Below are 20,455 nucleotides of genomic sequence, written 5' to 3' on the forward strand. Positions count from 1 at the left end.
ACCCCAGGTAATAGGATTACCTCTGGGAAGGTAATGTGAGATTAAGGGAATGTAAGACTACCTGATGTGTTTGGTTAAGTTTTAGGAATATAATATTAACTTGTTTGGTTGGAGGTTATATTTTAAGTTATGTTACATCAATTACCTAAATGCCCTCAAAGAAAATGAGCAAGCTAAGTCTCTTTTTTTTTTTTTTCCAATAATAATAAATTATTATTATTATTATTATTATTATTATTATTACTTAATAACAGGCAAAAAAAATTAAAACTTGCAAAAAAAATTAAACATGCAACATGTAGTTAAGATAAGGATCGGAGAAGGGAAATACTGATGGGTTTGTCAATGGTGTGCTGCGTAATTGTCTATTGACCAATAAAAAACATGAAGTATGAGTGAGAGAGTGAGGGCAAATGTGGAATATTGAAAAGTAATATCACATTACCTAAAAAAAATTAGGTAATCACATTACCTCAAAGATACCCTCAAATCTTACGTGGCAGGCATGTTTTATTACCTTCAATTTCAGATTACTTGAACCAAACAATGTAATCTCACATTACCTTTTTTAGATTACCAGGGTAATCTGAGATCCCTTGAACCAAACGCCCTCTTAGGGTCAAATTTATCACCAGACCATATATATTTAAACAAACAATTAAACCAATATTTTTTTCCCATAGACTCATAGAGGCCTGTTATTATATTTAGTAGATATATTGATTGATATATGAAAAAAGATAAGCAAACAAGCTCAGTCTCCAATATTTCTTCATCTCCCTCCGCTGTCAAACCCTAGCCCTCGCCTCTAGCGCACGACGCTTCCATTCCTGACTCTCACTCCTTTATCTTTCTCCCTACCAATATACATCTTCTGGTTTCTGCTTTAGGCCTTGGGGGATTCAGCGTCGGACTTCCGGATACTCCGAGACTCTTCAAAAGAGAAAGGTAACTTTTTAGTTTTCAATTCCTCCGGTCTTCTCTAAGTTATGTTTGTTATTGTCACGTTATTCCATTGCCCGATGAATATGATTGTCTATGGTTTTGTTCTACGTTTCTTAATGTCTTTGTTCAGATTTACTGCCATTTTCGATGATATTGTTATTGTGCCATGGCCATCTAATGCTGCATTGGATACATTGAAATATATTGCTCGAAATTGATTCGCCTAAACAGTTCATGGATGATTTGTGCTGTTTAAGGCTTTGGATTTTTGCTGAATTTTTGCAAATTTGTTCCAACTGATGGCTTTGTTAGTTTCTCTTCCTTTGGAATATTCTGCTTGTAGCATATGCTTTGTGATTTTCTATAGTGGTCTGTGGGTGTTGCCACTACAGATTGCTTACTCTCCTGAAATTGTCAAGCAATAGATTTCTGAGGAATAAGGGAGAAAAGTAGGCATTCTTTTGATACAAGCAGAACTGGAGAATGGTTTTTGGCGTAGAAAATCTTAAAATGGAAATGTGGGATTGTCTAGACACTAGTGGGCTTTGATTAATCTTGAATTTTTATTGTTATTTTATAAGTTTCTTCTTTCTCATCTTTGTCATTACTACTGCTGTTGTGCAGGTCTGTGTTTGCATAACTCTGAGATGGATGGTAGGCAGGATTCGGATATTGATGATGATTTTAGTGAAATATACAAGGAATATACTGGTCCTCATGGATCTGCTGCTCCTAAGGCACAAGAAAGGACTACTACAATAAACAAAAGGTCCCATACTGGTTCTGATGAGGAAGAAGAGGCACGTGACCCAAATGCTGTTCCTACTGATTTTACTAGCCGAGAAGCAAAGGTTTGGGAAGCTAAATCCAAAGCAACTGAGAGAAACTGGAAGAAAAGGAAGGAGGAAGAATTGATTTGCAAAATATGTGGAGAGTCTGGACACTTTACACAGGTGAATGTTTCTCATTGATGTTTTGTCTTCTGCATATCTGGCTTATCCTCCTAAAAGGATATAAACCAGTTGGGACAAATGTTGTGTGCTAGTTTTTGCTTGTTTATGTGGACTCTTTGTCTTCAGGTCTTTGATCCTCCATAATACATGTTGAATGCCATATCACTATGATTCAAATGACCAAGCTTCAGGGGTGCTTTTTGGTTGTGTTTGGTTTTAATAAATTGTCCTACTGATTACTGTTTCATTAAGTTGCCATTATATAGAATTAAATAGATTTATTGAATACTGAATAATATATGAAGCCTAAGTAAATATTTCTGTTACCCATCTCAAACTTGGTGTTTTGGGAGGATTTTATTCCTACTTGTGAATTTAAGATTTTTATACTAAGTTTGTTGGTTCTTCAATAATATGATTGTTTCTTGGTACCACTCTATTATCTAGTTGGTATCAAATTTCCCCAATTTTTAGTGTTCTGTAGTTCTGTAATCCAGGGTATCATTTCCCCTTGAACCATGACTTGTTCAATGATACTCACATGGTTTGCGTCCGGGAGTTTAGTATTCATTCTGTTTTAGAAATGAAACATGACTCGTGGAAATAGAATCAAGCTTTATTTTATACATGTTATACTGCTAAAATGGCCTACTTATAGGGCTGTCCATCAACGCTTGGAGCTAATCGAAAGTCTCAAGATTTTTTTGAGAGAGTGCCTGCTAGGGAAAATCATGTGAAAGCCTTGTTCACTGAGAAAGTGGTAACTCAGATTGAGAAGGATATTGGTTGCAAGATTAAAATTGAGGAGAAATTTATTATAGTCAGTGGGAAGGACAGGTTGATTTTGAAAAAGGGTGTGGATGCTGTTCACAAAGTAAAAGAAGAGGGTGAGAAAAAAGCATCTTCCAGCTCTCACATTTCCATGTCCAGGACACCTGAGCACCGAAGTCCTGTTAGCTCTCGTATTGTACACTCTGAATTGCAGAGATCTAATCACAGCCCGCATAGACCCTCTCAGTTCCATCCCAGGTCTGCCAGGCAAGAGAAGATCATCGAAGACCGTTTTCATGAAGATGTACAAAACATTTCAAGGGGTTCTCCCCAAGGTAGGGAAATAAGAGTATATAATTTCACTTTTGCACAGATTTGTTAGTTTCATATCTAGTTGTGGTTGTAGGACTCTTTAACATGTATCATTGTTGTTTGAGACCCATGCTCATTTAATTCCTTATTTTTCCATATAATATAGTAATGGTGCTTGTTGCTTATTACTCTTTTTTTGCAGCAAGAGGTAAGTTCTTCTGTCCAAGCATTCTGTTCGATTCTGATGTATCTTTCATGGTGGTCTGAAATGAAAAGGAATGTCACCCAATTGAAAATTTTAACTGAAAGCATGTCCAGACTCCTTTGCTTCAGATGGGTTCACTATGAGAAGTTAGGATAGTTTGCTGTGTTAAAGCTGCCATCATTATAGAGACTTAGAGGTCGTAATGGAAGTGCTTAACACATTCTTCCTTTGGTGAAGCTTATGGTAGTGATGGAGCTAGAGGACGTTCAACCCACTCAAGGTCTCCAGCTCGTCGGTCTTTTTTGGCCAACTCATACAATTCACGTGATGGTCATAGTCAAAGTAGGGGTGCTTACAGGACTGATGGATGGAATGCTGAGCCACGGTTGTCTGACATGAAATCTGGCCATAATGTTGACTACCCAGCTTTTCTTCAGACATTGGAAGAAATAGAATTGGAATATAGAAGAGAAGCTGATGATCTGGGAAGAATTCGGGACAAGGAAGAAGATGAAGAGAATAATAAGCATCGTGAGGTAGAGTTCAATTTCTCAATCTCTAAAGTGTTTTTGAATATTTTTGTCATATCTTGTTTTTTGAGGTTAAGAAAATTGTAGCCTATAATATTAGATGCCCTAATATTGTGTTCCTTTGAGACTTGATAATTTGGTTCGTTTTTTGGATATTGGTATATAATTATTAGGTTCATGACTACATATTTGTAAAGCCAGTGTTTATTGGTCCTGACAATGTTTTGGTTTTTCAACTTTAAGGTTGTTAGAGAAATTAGGGAGAACTACATGAAAAATATTGGTATCCTCAGAGGGGCATATGCCAAACAACGGGAAGAGTTTGTTCAGCGAGATGCTCAAAGAAGGCTACCACAGGCTAACCAGCATATGCCCACTTCTGGATTTGGTCATCCATACAATCAAACTGGTTATCCTGAGTATGAGAATTCTGCAGGCAATGCACACTATTCTGGGCCCAATATGCCTATGGACTCTAGAAGCAGGTATCCAAATCCCATGGAAAGTTATCCTCCTTCAAGGCCCCATGACAACTATGGTGATTTTCGTCAGAGACGCAATGATTTTGGGAAAACCTTTAATCGGTTCTAAAATGGTAGGTTGATGTCCCGTTCAGTGAGTTTCTTTAACAAGTAGAGAGCTCAAAAATTTTGTTGTGTATTATTTTCCACTGGGTCCAGTCTTGGTTGGGCATTGTACAGCATGGCATGCATTTATGTTGGAAAATATGGATCTTTAGGATGATTCTAAGAATTGTGTGGGGCTTCCAGAACACGCATTGTCACCATTCCATTTTTGGATTGATGAGGATGTGGATTTTGTGATTTTCTAGGTTTGAGTTGGATGGGGTGGCATTCTTCATCAATTTGTATACGTGGATTTCCAGCTTTTTTCTACAGCATTAGCTTAAATTGCCACTTCAAAAAATTTCAGGATCCTGGGTGGGGGCACGACTATGCAGAAGAATCTATGAGTGTAAGTGTTCTTATTTATCACAATTTCAAGATGCTGGATGAACAGAGTATTGGCTTTTTCATTTGAAATTTGGCTGCTTTGGTAGTTAAGTGCTGTGGTCAGTAGAAGTAGAAGATGGTTTTATCTTGCTGTTTTAGGGATAGTAGTGTTTGTAATATGTTTGAACTTGACACAAAGCAGTTCCTAAGATGCCATTGCCTAATGAGTGGAGGAACACTCATTTTTCAAGGATTTTGTGATGCTATGATTATGTTTGGTAGAGTTTATTTTAGAGCGTATAGTTTATTTTAAGTTAAAAATAAATTATGAACTTTGTTTGATAAGCTTATAGTTTATTTTACCATTGTAGTCTACTTTTTCGGTGGATTTGTAGTTTTATGGTCTGCTCTTTCAAGCTTATAATCAAACGATACATGGGTTTTCATCATTTCAAGAGAAAAGCAACAAACAATTTATCCATGTAAGCAGTTACTTAGCATGGATGGATATTTGTTGCAAATACTTACACGTACTATAAACAAACTTCATGCATATGACTTCCAATCGATATATCGTGTACCATGGCGCACATAGCATGTGGGTCTTGCGCCTCTCAAAATGACGTCGTTTTGTTAAGTAGTTAAAAATAATAATCTGTTTTGAATGCACATAAACTCATAAAAGAATACATATAAACTCATAATACATATAAATTCATGATAGAATACACATAATCTAATACACATCAACTTTTAACTGAATACACATAATGGGGTTTGGTTAACATAAACTCTTAACTGATTACACATAAATTCATAATACAATACACATAAATTTTTAACTGAATACACAAAAATTCATAATACAATACATATAAATTTTTAACTGAATACACATAATGAGGTTTGGTTAACATAATATACATAAACTCTTAATTGAATACACATAAACTCATAACACAATACACATAAACTTTTAACTGAATACACATATTGGAGTTTGGTCTGTTCGGACGGACGGAGTGACGTTAGCAAGACACGCGCATTTTGTGCCTGGGCGCACATTGCTATGTGTGTCGTGGTGCACGATATATTAGTAATTGATATGTATTTAAAAAAAATAATTTTCTGAAAATAAAAATTGCACGAAAATTAGGCCAATTCAAAAAGGAAGTGAATATAAATAATTAGCTAAAAATTAAAAAATGATCCCAAATTAACCGAAATGAAAAAGGAAATCGCCAGACCGTCCAAACAATAGTATATGTAAATTGGAAAAGAAATATGTTATTAATATTTGACTGGAAATTAAAAAAAAAAAGAATTTGCTATTAAATTGATATGTATTGAATAAAAATAATTGCCTGATAATATAAATGTCTCGAAAATTAGGCCAATTGAAAAAAAATGAATATTAATAATTGACTAAAAATTAAAAAAGATCCCCATATTAACTATTTCGAAAAGGAAACATATTAACTATAGTATAGGTAAATTGGAAAACGGTATCTGTTATTAATAATTTATTAGAAATATAAAAAAAATATGTTATTAATAATTAACTAATTAATACATATTCAAAAAAAATGGTTGAGAATAAAGATGGCACGGGAATTAGGCCAATTGGAAAAAGAAATGAATATTAATACTTAATTTAAAATTAAAAATGATCCCAAATTGACTCAAATGAAAAAGGAAATGGCCAGACCGCTTACACAATAGTATATATAAATTGGAAAAGAAATCTGTTATTAATATTTGACTGAGAATATTAAAAAAGAATATGTTATTAATAATTAACTAATTGATATGTATTAAAAATATAATTGATTGGGAATATATATGACACGAAAATTAGACCAATTGAAAAAGAAAATGAATATTAATAATTGATTGAAAATTAAAAAGAATTGTTGCCAAACACCTTGTGCTTAGATGGCACCTCTGTGGAGCCCTTTGAAGAAATGTCACAAGATCGAACCCTGTGCTGGGGGGATTAACTAAAGTATATGTTATTAATAATTTATTGGAAATATAAAAAAATTGTTATTAATAATTAACTAATTAATATATATTAAAAAAGAAAAAAATTGGTATTAATAATTAACTAATTAATATGTATTAAAAATGAATAATTGACTGAGAATAAAAATGACATGGAAATTAGGCCAATTGAAAAAGTAAATGATTAAAAATAAAAATTGAAAACTGTTATTCACGATGATTAAAAATGGCACGAATCTGACATAAGAGGTGACCAGGAAATTAGGCCAATTGAAAAAGTAAATGATTAAAAATAAAAATTGAAAACTGTTATTCACGATGATTAAAAATGGCACGAATCTGACATAAGAGGTGGTATGGTCACTGATTCATCTGCATGAAATGACATAAGAGGTAGATGCCTTTTAAATCTGGTACGTGGACCTTCTAACCACGAGGATATTATTCACACTGTTGCGGGGTCATTCACAAATCGTTTAGGGATGCGTGTTATGAATATGGATTATTAGATGATGACAAGGAGTACATTGACAGTATACTAACTCGAGTTACTGGGCATCCGCTTATGCTTTGCAAAGGTTGTTTGCTAAGCTGCTCACTTCTAGGGATGGCAACGGGGCGGGGCGGGGACGGGGAGTACCCGAATCCCCAACCCCGTCCCCATCCCCGGCGAGAAATTGAAAATATTCCCCATCCCCGTCCCCACGGGGAATTAGGCGGGGACGGGGATTCCCCATCCCCGTCAACTCTTAGTTAAAATTTTAAATTTTAAAAATAAAACCTAAGTTTTAATATATATATATATATATATATATATATATATATATATATATATATATATATATATCTCTTTATTTATTTATTTATCTATTTAATTATAAAAATTAATCGGGGACGGAACGGGGCGGGGCGGGGTATCCCCGTCCCCGACGGGGAATTGTTTACATTCCCCGTCCCCGTCCCCATTCCCCGAAAATTTTCTTTATCCCCGTCCCCGTCGGGGCGGGGATTGGGGATCCCCGTCGGGGACGGGGCACATTGCCATCCCTACTCACTTCAAGTTCAATTAGTAGGCCAGAGGTGGTGTGGAGTGCCGTTTGGGAATTTCTTGCGGAGGATGCACATCTTTAGCATTGACGTCTCATGCAAAATCCAGGTATATCGGCATCCAATCTATTTATTCGACTTTGTTATTTGCTTATCATTATTTCTAAATAAACTAATTTGTTGATTTTTTTTCTTTTTTGGTCTATGAAGAGTTAGTGTTATCGGACTCGGATAAGAAACAATTCACTCTGGTGGAGTTAGAGAAGTTGCTATCTCTGTTGGGGGCAAGAGCTTGAGAGACTTTCCAGAAATGCCAATTCGAAACGAAAGCAGCATGGATTTGATGAAAGACATGTTGATAGCTGAAAAGTTGGTGTATGACAAGGAATCGTTGAAGACAAAGCATAATGGTAACACAATTTACGGACGAAAAAAAAATAAGAATGTCTACGACTCTGTGATGAATGATATTGATCTAATGGAGATGGATTGTTCTTTGTGTATGGTTACGGCGGAACAAGCAAGACGTTAGTGTGGAGAACGTTATCTTCAAAGAAAAGGAGGCGCGGTGATATTGTTCTGAAAGTTTCTTCGAGTGAAATAGCATCTTTGCTCTTACCAGGTGGCAGGATGACGCATTCCAGATTTGCTATGCCATTCTCTTTGAGCGAAGATTCCACGTGCAATATATCGTAACCTTACTAAGCTTATAATAAGGAGCAAATTGATAATATAGGACGAAGCAGTGATAACGCACAAACATTGTTTTGAGGCTTTGGATAAAACCATGAGGGATCTTTGAGGTTCGCCATACCGGGTAGTGATGAAAAGACATTTGGTGGAAACACAGTAGTTTTGGGCGGCGATTTTAGACAGATTATTCTGGTTATTCCGAAAGCAACTAGACTAATAGTTGTCGCAACCACTTTTAATTCTTCCTACCTTTGGACAAATTGCAAGGTATTGAGGTTCACGAAAAACTTGAGATTATGGAGCTTAGCTTCTGCGGAAGATAGACAGACAGTTGATTGGTTTTCAAAATGGATTGCAGACATCGGAGATGGGATTACAAGGGTTGTAACGACGGTTTGTATGAAATCGATATTCCAGCATGGTTTTTGTTTAAGTGTGGACTCGATCCTATAGCAACTATAGTGGAAAGCACTTTCCCAAAAGCGAGATATGACATGCTTAATGAGTCACACCTAGAAGGCCAAGCGATCCTCTCACCGACTTTAGATGTTGTTGATCAAATTAATCACATGTGCGACATGAACACTGCAGAAGGTCGAACATATTTAAGTTGTGACTCTTTGTGTAAGGCATAATTAGATGGTGAAAATCTATCAGAAGTACACACTCCTGAATTCGTAAATAGTTTGAGATTTTCTGGACTTCCTAATCATTCATTTACATTAAAGGTTGGTGCACCTGTTATGTTATTGCAGAATATAGACCACTCTATTGGTCTTTGCAATGATACGTGTTTCTTTGTCACAAGATTGTCCGATCACATTGTTGAAGCAAGAATAGTTAATGAGACTAACGAAGGAACCAAAGTTCTTATCCCCCGAATGTCTCTCACTCCTTCTGATACAATATTGCCCTTCAAGTTCCTGCGTAAACAATACCTGTTGATGCTCGCATATGCCATGACTATCAACAAAAGCCAGGGCAACCAGTAACTCACGTTGGGTTATTGCTGAAAAACCGATCTTTAATCACTGTCAATTGTACATATAGCTTTTTCCCGAGTCACCCATCCTAATGGCCTGAAGGTGTTAGCTCTAGACAAAGATAGACAAGATTCTGTTGCTACTACCAATGTCTTCTATAAAGATGCTTTCAATAATGTGTAATTCCAACCAGTAATATTATGTTTTTTTTATGCGAAGATGGCAAAATTATATCTACACAGAAAATATATCTTCCACAAATAAATTAGGATAGCAAATGATTTCTATAATTGAGTTGCTAGACAACGAGTAAATTTTCCCAATCAATACAAATCCTAAACACTGATATATAAATTCTCTAAAGTTTCAGCACCGGATTCGTACATCTACACATTAGCTATAAATTGGGTAATTATTTGTTCAAATTCAGCAATGATAATATCATAAAATACAATCGATCAAACTCAATTCTTCAATTACATTATATAATATTCAATGTAATAATTTATATAATTGTATATCGATCCAAATATTCTTAAAATATTATAATAAATCCATTTTGTGCATCGCACGGGTGAAAATACTAGTACATATAAACTCATAATACATATAAACTCATGATAGAATACACATAATCTAATATAATACATAATACACATCAACTTTTAACTGAATACACATAATGGGGTTTGGTTAACATAATACACATAAACTCTTAACTGATTACACATAAATTCATAATACAATACACATAAATTTTTAACTGAATACACAAAAATTCATAATACAATACATATAAATTTTTAACTGAATACACATAATGAGGTTTGGTTAACATAATATACATAAACTCTTAATTGAATACACATAAACTCATAACACAATACACATAAACTTTTAACTGAATACACATAATGGGGTTTGGTCTGTTCGGACGGACGAAGTGACGTCAGCAAGACACGCGCATTTTGTGCCTAGGCGCACATTGCTATGTGTGTCGTGGTGCACGATATAAATTGGCTATGACTTCCAAATGTTGGAACTACATTATTACAATTCCAAATGGGCCACCATAGCTGGAGCTTAGGGCTTATGCCAGGGGTGAACGCAAATTATGCTGTGCAACCGTGTGCACCATGCATGGTGCACACGGTTGCAAAACGACACCGTTTACTATGGAGTAACGGTGTCATTAGTGGCACCGTTTAACTCCACCAATCAAATTTTTTTTTTCTTCAAAAACTCAAATCGACGTGTAATTATGAATATATAGTTATGGAAGTCTGATGTGATACCCCGAAAAAATCCAATTCTTAAATAGGAATTAATTATGCAATTATTTCTAAGCTTTCTCATGAATTTCCCCTTCCAATTCTTAATTGAAACTCGGAGGACTTAAATTGACAAATCCCTTGGTCAATTTGTTTAGTCAATAAAAAGGACTTTGAGCTTTATGAGTTGTACATGACCTCTTTGTCTTCCTAGCCTTTTAGTAAGGGTATGTTTGTCTTTTCACTTATGCTTGACATTCAAGCCTTTCCCTAACAAGGACCAGATTTCATTTCCCTCATTTGGCAAGACACTCTAAGCTCTCCACCCTCTCTCTAGAGTAGTAGCTTTCTTCCCAAGCCAAGAAAAACCCACCTTCTTCCTTGCAAAGGATCTCTCTAAGATTACATCTTTCTACCATTAAGGCACTAGGAAGGGTAAGATCTTAGCTTGGTTGTTGTTTTTGAGTAGTTTTGCATAGTCTTTATCTAAGTGTGGTTCTTCTTTGTATGGTTTTGGTGTGGTTGTGAAGATTTGGGTGTGGAGGAACCTTAAGGAGGAGTCAAGGAGTCTAAGGAAGAGACTTGTGGTCTACAAAGGTAACCCATGCTATACAAAACCTATTTTCTATTTGATATGATGATTCTTGACTTCTATTTGCTGTTCTTGATGTTATTGTGAGATTTGATGCATATTCTTGTGATTATGCATGTTAGAGCTTGTATCTAGGGTTCTTAAATGCTATCTTTTGAGCTATTCATGTGTTCAAGTCATTTCCTTATTGTATGTGAGGTTTTGAGTGTTTTGGACTTGAACTTGGCTTTGTTGATGTTTTTCCCCGAAGGGAATTTTGGACTGCTTCAGGGGAGGCAGCGGGCGGAACAACGGGTGGGGGCTCTACCCGCCGTTCCACCCGCTGCCAGGTATGGTTGTGCCCGGCGGGCAGGGCCACGGGTGGTGGTCCGCCCGTGGTTCTACCCGCTGGAACCGGCGGGTGGTTTTCCACCTGTGGTTCCACCCGCTGGAACGTGTTGCTTTGGCCTCCATTTCGTTGGATCGTTGTGTAATTGTGCATCTCCTTTGATGTTTCGTACGTCTAGAGTGGTGTCCTAAGTATCCATGATAGGATTTGGTGTCTTGAAACGTGCTTATGGTCCAACCTTGTGATTCATTGGATTAGTGTGAAATCGTTGAGGTTCGGTTGAACCGTTATGTTTCTCCTTTTGATGTACATGCTAGTTTTAATGTTGTTTATGCTAGTATGTGTTGTTCGTTTGTTCCTAATGAGGATTGGCTACTTGTGTTGCCAATCATGGTAGTCTTTGGATTAAAGTCTATCGTTGATGTATCGTTGCTTGATGGTCTATTCATGCCTTTCATTGAAATCTATTGGTTGTACTCCTTGATATGATCTCGTACATGTGATGTTCCCGTTTATTGATACTTGATTAGGCTATTGATGAGCCTCAATCCCTCTTAATGATGACTATGTGTTACTATGAGATTGGTGGTATTGTTACTTAAGCGTTGCTCATGAGATCGGTGGTTGTTACTATGATATTTATCGGTACCCTCGTGTACTATGAGATCGGTGGTATAACGATTGGTGGGGGACGATGGTCCCAGGCGGAATAAGGTTGGACTCGGGTACAGGGTGGCACTAGGAGGTAAAGGTTGGAACTGTAATAAGGTTGGCCTGGAGAGAGTGGTTGGGACATGGCATAATGTTGGAACTAGTCATTTGATATGTGATTCTTGTCTCTCACGGTTCGTGAGAATGTGACTTATGTTGTCTCTTGATTGATTATCGTTTGATATATCTTGTTGTTGAACATCTTGTCTTTGTTATCCTTGTTGGTTATTGAGTAATCATCTGATGTTGGTCTTTATTCGAGAGCGACTTGGTGTTGAGTCTTATGTTGTTCCTCTCTTGGTTTTGAAAAGAATATATACTGTATTCCTCTGTCTCAAATGGTTTTGATTATATCTATATATTATGATACTTAACTGCGCATTGGTAGGTTACTAGCATCTTTCGCTAACGGGTGTTATCCCTATGTTTTTACAGGTTTTGAGTAGCTTTTGGAGAATGCGCTAGCGGACTGTTAGTTAGCGTAGTTCCCTCATGTTTTAGTTGGTTATGGCCTCTGAGCCTAGATAGTTAAACTGATGAACTGCTGTTGTTTTGTTAGTAGCTTGCCTGTGCACCTATGTTTGAAATAGGTGTGGCATAACATCTCCCGTATTGATTAGTAACTTCCGCTTTATCTTAATGAATGTTTAGCTTGTTTTTCCTTAAATTAAGTTTTAAATTTTGGTAAAATTGGGGGTGTTACATCTGAATATATAATTATGAAGTTATGGATATATAGTTATGAAGTTATGAATGTGTAGTTATGCAATTATGGATATGGTTCTCTGTGAACAAACACTTTAAGAATTCTGAATATGGAGTTATGTAATTATGAATGTCTAGTTGTGAAATTATGAATATATGGATATGAAATTATGAATGTGTAGTCATTATATCTGAATGTACTATTGTCAAATTATGAATATATAGTTATGTAATTCTGGACATATAGTTATGTAATTCTGGATATATAGTTATGAAATTGTGGATATATAGTTATGAAATTATCGATATATCCTACTGTTTGAATACGAAAGGAAACCGCCTAACACCGTTAAAGACGATCCGAGCGGAATTTTTTTTTTAAAAATGAAACGACATCGTTTTGCAACCGTGTGCACCATGGTTGCACAACATAACGTTTTGAGGGTGAAAAGAGGCAAATTATATCATGCACCGCGCGTCCTTTTGTTAAATGAAAAGAAACGGTGTTTGTTTTTCGCTGTTTCGCACCCTTTCGCAAAAAGTAATCATGTTATTCAGTGTCATTTTGTATACACTGCAGTTTCAGTTCAACACAACTACAGTTTCATTTCGATATAACTATAGTTTCATTCGATATTTATAGACTCAAATATGTGAAAATGTTATTTTATTTTATTTTATATACACTATAGTTTCATTAAAACACAACTACATGATCATTTTGATATAATTACAATTTCATTGTACAATATACACTCAAATATGTGAAATGTTATTCAGTTTCATTTTATATACACTGCAGTTTCATTTCACTATAACTACAGTATCATTTTGATATAACTGCAGTGTCGATTTAAATATACTGTAGTGTCAGTTGGTATTTAATACACCAAATAAGCGGACTCCGTTAACTATAACGGCGGACCGTTTCTTTACTTAAAGAAACGGTGCCGTTTTTAACCGCGGTGCATGTCTATGATATAGAGTGGTTAAAAGACTGCGTACGTTCTGGGTTGCATTGCCAAATGCAGCAGCGTAGTTGTAAGCTCGATCTTCCACTATACCAAGCTGCGAATCTTCACATCTCCGTTAGTTTTCGTTTCATGATTATTATATTGGAGAATTCCATAAATCCATTAGAAAGAAAAACACATTGGAGTACGTTTTGCAGATTTTTAAGAGAATATTTACCAGGCTAAATACGAGATTTCTATTAATCTTCTCCAAGTTTCTCATTTTTTTTTTTTTTTTTTTTTTTTGCCAACATTATTGTGAAGTTGAATGGTTTTATTTTATATGTTTAATTTAATTAACGAGATTTGTTTCAACTTATTAATAATTTAATTTTTTGTAACATTTAATTTAATTTACTTTAGTACTAGTATATAAAATTTTATATATTTAAAAACATGACAAGTAAGCAGATGGATAATACCAAGAAATGCATTGAGCAGGACACCTTAGGTAAGCCAAGGATCTGGAGAGTTGAAATCAATAGATAATGTAGTTGATTATAAAAGTTTCTATAATTTTAGATAACTTTATATTATTTTTTATATCTAAACTACTAAGTTTATTTTTAAAAATTAAAAAATTAATTATTATATTTGAATATTTTTATTATTTTATGTTTTAATATAACTAATAAAATTCATTAGTTCGGAAATAACTAATGAATTTTATTATGTTATTATGTGTAATTGTGTAAGTAATTTAAATATTATTAATTTTTTTAAAAAATAATAAGATGATAAGTGTTGGGTATCCGTAGGGCAAATTATTGTGTGGACCATGGTCCACACAATGTTATGTGGACCATAAAAAAAATACATTTTTAATATACTAAATGTACATTATTTTTGCACTGAATGTACATTATACAATATAATGTACACTCAGAACAAAAATATTGTACATCCCCTGAATACAATGTACATTATTTTTGTACTGAATGTACATTATTTTACAGTAGATAAAATATGGTCCATACAATAATGATTGTACCTGTAGTGGACACCCACATCTAGTGAGGTGGAGTGAATTTTGAAAAAGTCCACCCAATGCGAGTTGGGGATGAGATTAGGTAGAGAAAATATAAGATTGATCGGGTGATGGATGTATCATTTCCTGATCTATCCCAACCCATTGTCATCCCCAATTATAATGTTCTTAAATAGGACTAAATACTTCTCTATAGGAATCTTGGAGATACTAAAATATGTTACAAATTTTACTTGTAATCATTATAGTCAACTAATTTAAAATTGATAAATTAGTATTGTAATTTGTAAAATTCATTTAATTCAAATAAGTTCTTTTAAGTAGATAAAAGTTTTGACCTAATCATGTTGAGCAAATATTATAAATAGGATTAGAATGTAGTTAAAAAAAATGGCTTAATTTGTTTTTGTTTTGTTTTTTGTTTTTTTTTTATGTTTTTTTTATGTGTGCAATATGTAAATATTTAATATTTGAAAAAGGTAACACTTTTAGTTGTTTTTATTTTATTTTATTTTATTTTATTATGATTGTATTGTAAATTAAAAACCAAATTTACTATTAAAAAATAATTTAGAGACTAAATTTATATAATATTTTCGACTTTATAACTACACTTACATTATATTTACATAATTTCCTCTCTTCATCAAATAACTTTTTATTTATTTATTTATTTTTTTTGGAGCAACTTCATCAAATAACTTAAGCAACTAATTAGTAATTATTGAGTATCCCTGAAGTGTGAACGATATGTTGATAGGACACGAATCTCTTAGAATTTAATTAAGAGGGATTTTGGTACATTCCCATCAATTAAAATTATCAGGGAAATTTTTTCAAGGAATATGTTTGATAAGAATAACTTTACATAAAAAATAAATTAATATGTTTGGTGTTTCCATGAAAACATAAAAATTAAATTACTTAAAAGAATAATTAATATGTTTGGTGTGTTCAAATTTTTTTAGAAATTTTTTTATAATCTCTAATATATCATTGCTAAATAAAAACATTTAAAAAAACATAACTAATAATTGGAAGTTTAATAAATTAGTTGTAAATTAATAAAATATATGCCAAAAAATTCCAATATGCAACAAGAATATTCAAAATAAAAAATAATATGTATGTATAAAAAGATCACCATTTCATCAAATTAATTAAATATCCAAAAAATTAAAATCAAGTTATATATATAGTACTACATCGTTATGTAATGAATCATATTGCAATTACGAAAATTTTTACCTATGTACATAAATGTAAATTTATTTGGTAAACAATGTGTAATGGTGGGAGTGATAAATTTTTATATTTATAAAATACTTTAAACCTAATGCCAAAATAAAAGAGATAAATACGTAATTAAGAGTACGTTTGGAAATCTAGAAAATGACTTCCGAAAGTCATTTTCTGGATTTTCTCGTGTTTGGATACTCAAAGAAAATAAAGTCAAAGGAAAATAATCATTCAAAAGGCCCAATTTGGCGGAAAAGGCAAATTATTGTGTGGACTACGGTCCAAAACAACGTCGCTTTGATGTTAAAAAAAATTCTTGCTTCGTGCGGGATCGTTATACCCTGCACCACGGCGCGCACAACACTGTGCGCCCCGCGCCTCCCAAAATGACGTCATTTTGGTAAGTTATGTAGGGAGTTGACACGATTATGTGTATTTGTTTATATAATTATGTGTATTTTTATACAATTATGTGTATTTGTTTATACAATTATGTACATTTTTTATACAATCATGTACATCTATTTTTATACAATTATGTACATCCGAAACAGGAAATTTATGTGTATTATGTTAAGAGTTGATATTTATTATGTTAAAAGTTTATGTATATTATGTATTATGTTAGATTATATGTATTATCTTTTTTTTTTTTAAAAGTATGTGTATTTTGTTATACAATTATGTACATTCATGTATACAATTATGTGTATTCTAGTATAAAATTATGTACATTTTTGAACATGAGATTTTTTTAAAGAAAATTAACCGCCAACACAGGGTAACGAAATTTCAAAAAAAAAAAAAAAAAAAAAAATCTAAAACGACGTCGTTTTGCATCAGGGCGCACAATGCAATGCGCGCCTTGGTGCAGGATATAAATTGCCCTTCGTGCGAGTGTTAGAATAATGAACATTCTGGGGTACATAATATATTTTATGAGTTAGAATAATGTAGTTATGTGTTAGAATAATGCACTTTTTATTTGTTAGAATAATAAAATTTCTGGGGTAATATAATGTATTTTATGAGTTAGAATAATGTATAATGTATGTGTTAGAATAATGAAACTTCTAGGTAAGATAATGTATTTTATGAGTTAGAATAATGTACTTTATATGTTTTTGGACCGTGGTTCACACAATAATGATTGGGGCGAAAAATGTCTTCCTAGATTTTTAGTCGAAAAATATTTTATGGATAATTTATTTTCTCATCTCTCTCATTTCTCTGCAAGTTAGTTTTCAAATTACTGTTACCACTACCACCACACCATACCACCCCCACCACCAACACACTATCACCATCACACCACCACCACCACCACTACACCATTATTATCACCACCACACCACTACCAGGACACTATCACAATCACACCAACACCACCACCATCACCATCACTAAACCACCACCAACATGCACGAACAAGAACACCACCACGAATTATTATTATTATTATTATTATTATTATTATTATTATTATTATTATTATTATATAAGAAATAATATGTTCATTTTCAAGAAAAATGAACCAGACAGAAAAAATAATTTCTTAACTTTCAGCTAAACAGAAAAATGTAGTTTTCTAACCTTCAGCCAAATATTAGAAAATTAAAATATTTTATGAAAAATTAGTTATTTTTCGAAAAATATTTTATTTGGTTTCCAAATAAACCCTAAATAAATTTGGTAGATTCCGAGTCACATAAGAAAAAGAATTCTACCTCCCATATGTGGGATTTACTCTTTATTTATTTATTTATTATTATTATTATTTTTTTTTTTTTACAGAATAATGTTAAATTATACTATATTCCGAAATAAGGTAAAAGACAAAGCAGTAAAATCCACAATGAAGCAATAAAGAAAAATAAAAAGAACAAAAGAGAGCGAAATGCCAAAAAAAAAAAAAAAAAAAAGAGGAACAAATGGTAACAAAATCACAGGGCAAGCCCTGGAAAAAAGCTAGAGAAATGCATTTTTTTTTTCTTAGAAACAACAATCTAAAAAGAAGGCAACAAGAGAAAAGATCAAAAGATCAAAGGAGCAAAGAAAAAAACCAACATCAAGCAAGAAGACTGCTCAACAAAACCCACAAAATCACAAGTAAAAAGCACAAGAAGGGGCTCCACCAAAAACGAGAAGGGTGACAAGCAAGAGGAAGTGTATAAAAGTAAACAAGTACACGTGGTATATCTCAGAAAAAAAAATCAAAAAAGAAGAAGAAAAGACAAATACATGGGTGGTGAGCTGTCGTAGGCTCCCAAATTAAAACCTTACAAACGTAGTAGCGGGAGTAAGGATTGATCCCACGAGGAGTAACTAGTTTAACTTTTGTGCTCAAGGAAATAATGGGGGGTTTGGAATATATCGAGAATAAATATTAAATAAAAGAGAAATTAAATAAACGAGAAATTTAATCGAACGAATAAAGCAATGAAAATAATATATCGAAAACACTTATAATAGGAGACCTTGGTTAGTAAAGATCCACCACCGGAATTCAACACTGATCATTGATTAATAAAGTAATTAATATGCAATTGAATATTTGTCGTGAAATTATTTCGTTTCTGTTTTCCCTTAGTTGTAGGTAAATAAAGCACAAGCGGTTTAATTACCCCTAACTACTAAATAATCTAAGACAAGCGCTATAGATTTAATTTAATAGCAGCAATAGGAACTAGGAAAACCGACAAACTAAATAACACAAGCACAAGCGGTTGCATTTAATTTAGGAAAATACTCTACCCGAGACCAATTATCACTAAGCCGTCAATAATTAACCTCAGTTGCTACTGAATATTAGAATAATTTGTAGCACAACATTATCTAATATAGCAAATAATTATATCAAATAAATAACTAGTAGGCCTCCCTAGCAATTAAATGATACAACTATTCAAATAATTTTAGCAGAATATTTAATACTCAAATGCATAGAAACATATATAATAAAAATAAATAAATAATCTTACAGCATAATCAATTCCGGGGCATCAATTCACTAAGCCAAGCTAGAAGAAATTAGCCACGAATGGACATTGATAACAACCTTAAAGAATATTCGAGAGGGGAAGAATGAACATTTTACAATAGGAAACTCCCGCTATTTATAGTATTCCTAAAAATAACTCTAAAAATCTCTACCATCCATTTTCATTCTTTTGGCGCCTCATGAAGATGTCATCCGCAACATACGCCACTCACCGTTGAAATAGTTCTCACCTTTGAGGAATTCAATTGCCGTTGCTTTGTCCTTATGCCATGTACGAAACATTGAGAATAAACAAATGTTCTTTCATTTTATTAGGAATCAGGACAAACAACATTTAAAAGAAAGCTTAATATTAAATTAAAGTAAAGAATAAGCAATTTGTTATTAACTAAATATTAACTAAATATTATAATCAAATGCTTATTTAACTAATTAATTATTAAATTCTAAAGACAATTAATTATTATATAATAGTAAATAACTAATGTAAAATTATTATAAAAATGTACCTAAAATATGAGTGTAAAATATGCTTATCAAATTCTCCCACACTAAAACGTTTGCTTGTCCCCAAGCAAAAATATTATTTGCGAAGTAAATAGAAATGAAATTCCCAAAACTCATAACATATCATGAACAACAATCTGAAGCACCCTGCAATTAATAAGTTAGCACCCTGTTTGAAAATGGAGAAAACTAAATAAGTAAGCCCTCACAGGAATATCACTCATCACTCAAGTGTTTGATGGGTATAAATTTCACTCAAGTTCATTCCTATAAAATTGATCTACCATAGGCTTGCATATCTTCTCAATCACCACTACAAGAGTCATGCATGACACAAATCATAAGGACTTTTCACAGGTTGTAATGGGGCTAGGGTTAAGGTAGGGAATTTTTAGGAAATTAGCTTAAACAAAAGCTTCAAACTAGAGGAGCAAATAAGTACAAATAATCCAACACCCTCAATTTCCATTCAAAACATTTCTCATTGACACTTCAAGTATCATTCTCAAAAATATAGAATGCTTCCTCAGTATTACCAGAATTTCCCCTTCTTCATTTATTCAGAGATAACTTCAGACTCAAAACAACTGCTGATTCTTTCTCATTTTTTCTCATAAATTTCAGCAACATTTTTTCAAAATACATTAATCATTTCTCCCATTTCTTCATTTTTTTCAGCCTCCGTATTTTTTTGGAATCATGAA

The 20,455-nt window shown here is 33.3% G+C and overlaps 1 protein-coding gene across 4 annotated transcripts; it reads left to right on the forward strand.

Moving 5' to 3' along the window:
• Positions 1-736: 736 nt before the first annotated feature.
• Positions 737-4,924, forward strand: LOC109152071. 4 transcript variants are annotated; one of them, XM_019299648.1, is made up of 7 exons: positions 737-948; positions 1,570-1,898; positions 2,557-3,004; positions 3,184-3,189; positions 3,424-3,722; positions 3,960-4,311; positions 4,549-4,924. In XM_019299648.1, exons 2-6 carry the CDS (start codon positions 1,593-1,595, stop codon positions 4,305-4,307), a joined length of 1,407 nt encoding a protein of 468 aa, XP_019155193.1. In that variant the 5' UTR covers positions 737-948; positions 1,570-1,592; the 3' UTR covers positions 4,308-4,311; positions 4,549-4,924. The 4 variants fall into 4 exon arrangements, with proteins under 4 accessions (XP_019155193.1, XP_019155195.1, XP_019155192.1 ...); XM_019299650.1 differs by having other exon boundaries at positions 4,650-4,924; XM_019299647.1 differs by having other exon boundaries at positions 3,960-4,924.
• The last annotated feature ends 15,531 nt before the right edge of the window (positions 4,925-20,455 follow it).

This window comes from Ipomoea nil, unplaced genomic scaffold, assembly GCF_001879475.1.
Source record: "Ipomoea nil cultivar Tokyo-kokei standard unplaced genomic scaffold, Asagao_1.1 scaffold2360, whole genome shotgun sequence".
In the NCBI taxonomy this organism is placed as follows: Eukaryota; Viridiplantae; Streptophyta; class Magnoliopsida; order Solanales; family Convolvulaceae; genus Ipomoea; species Ipomoea nil.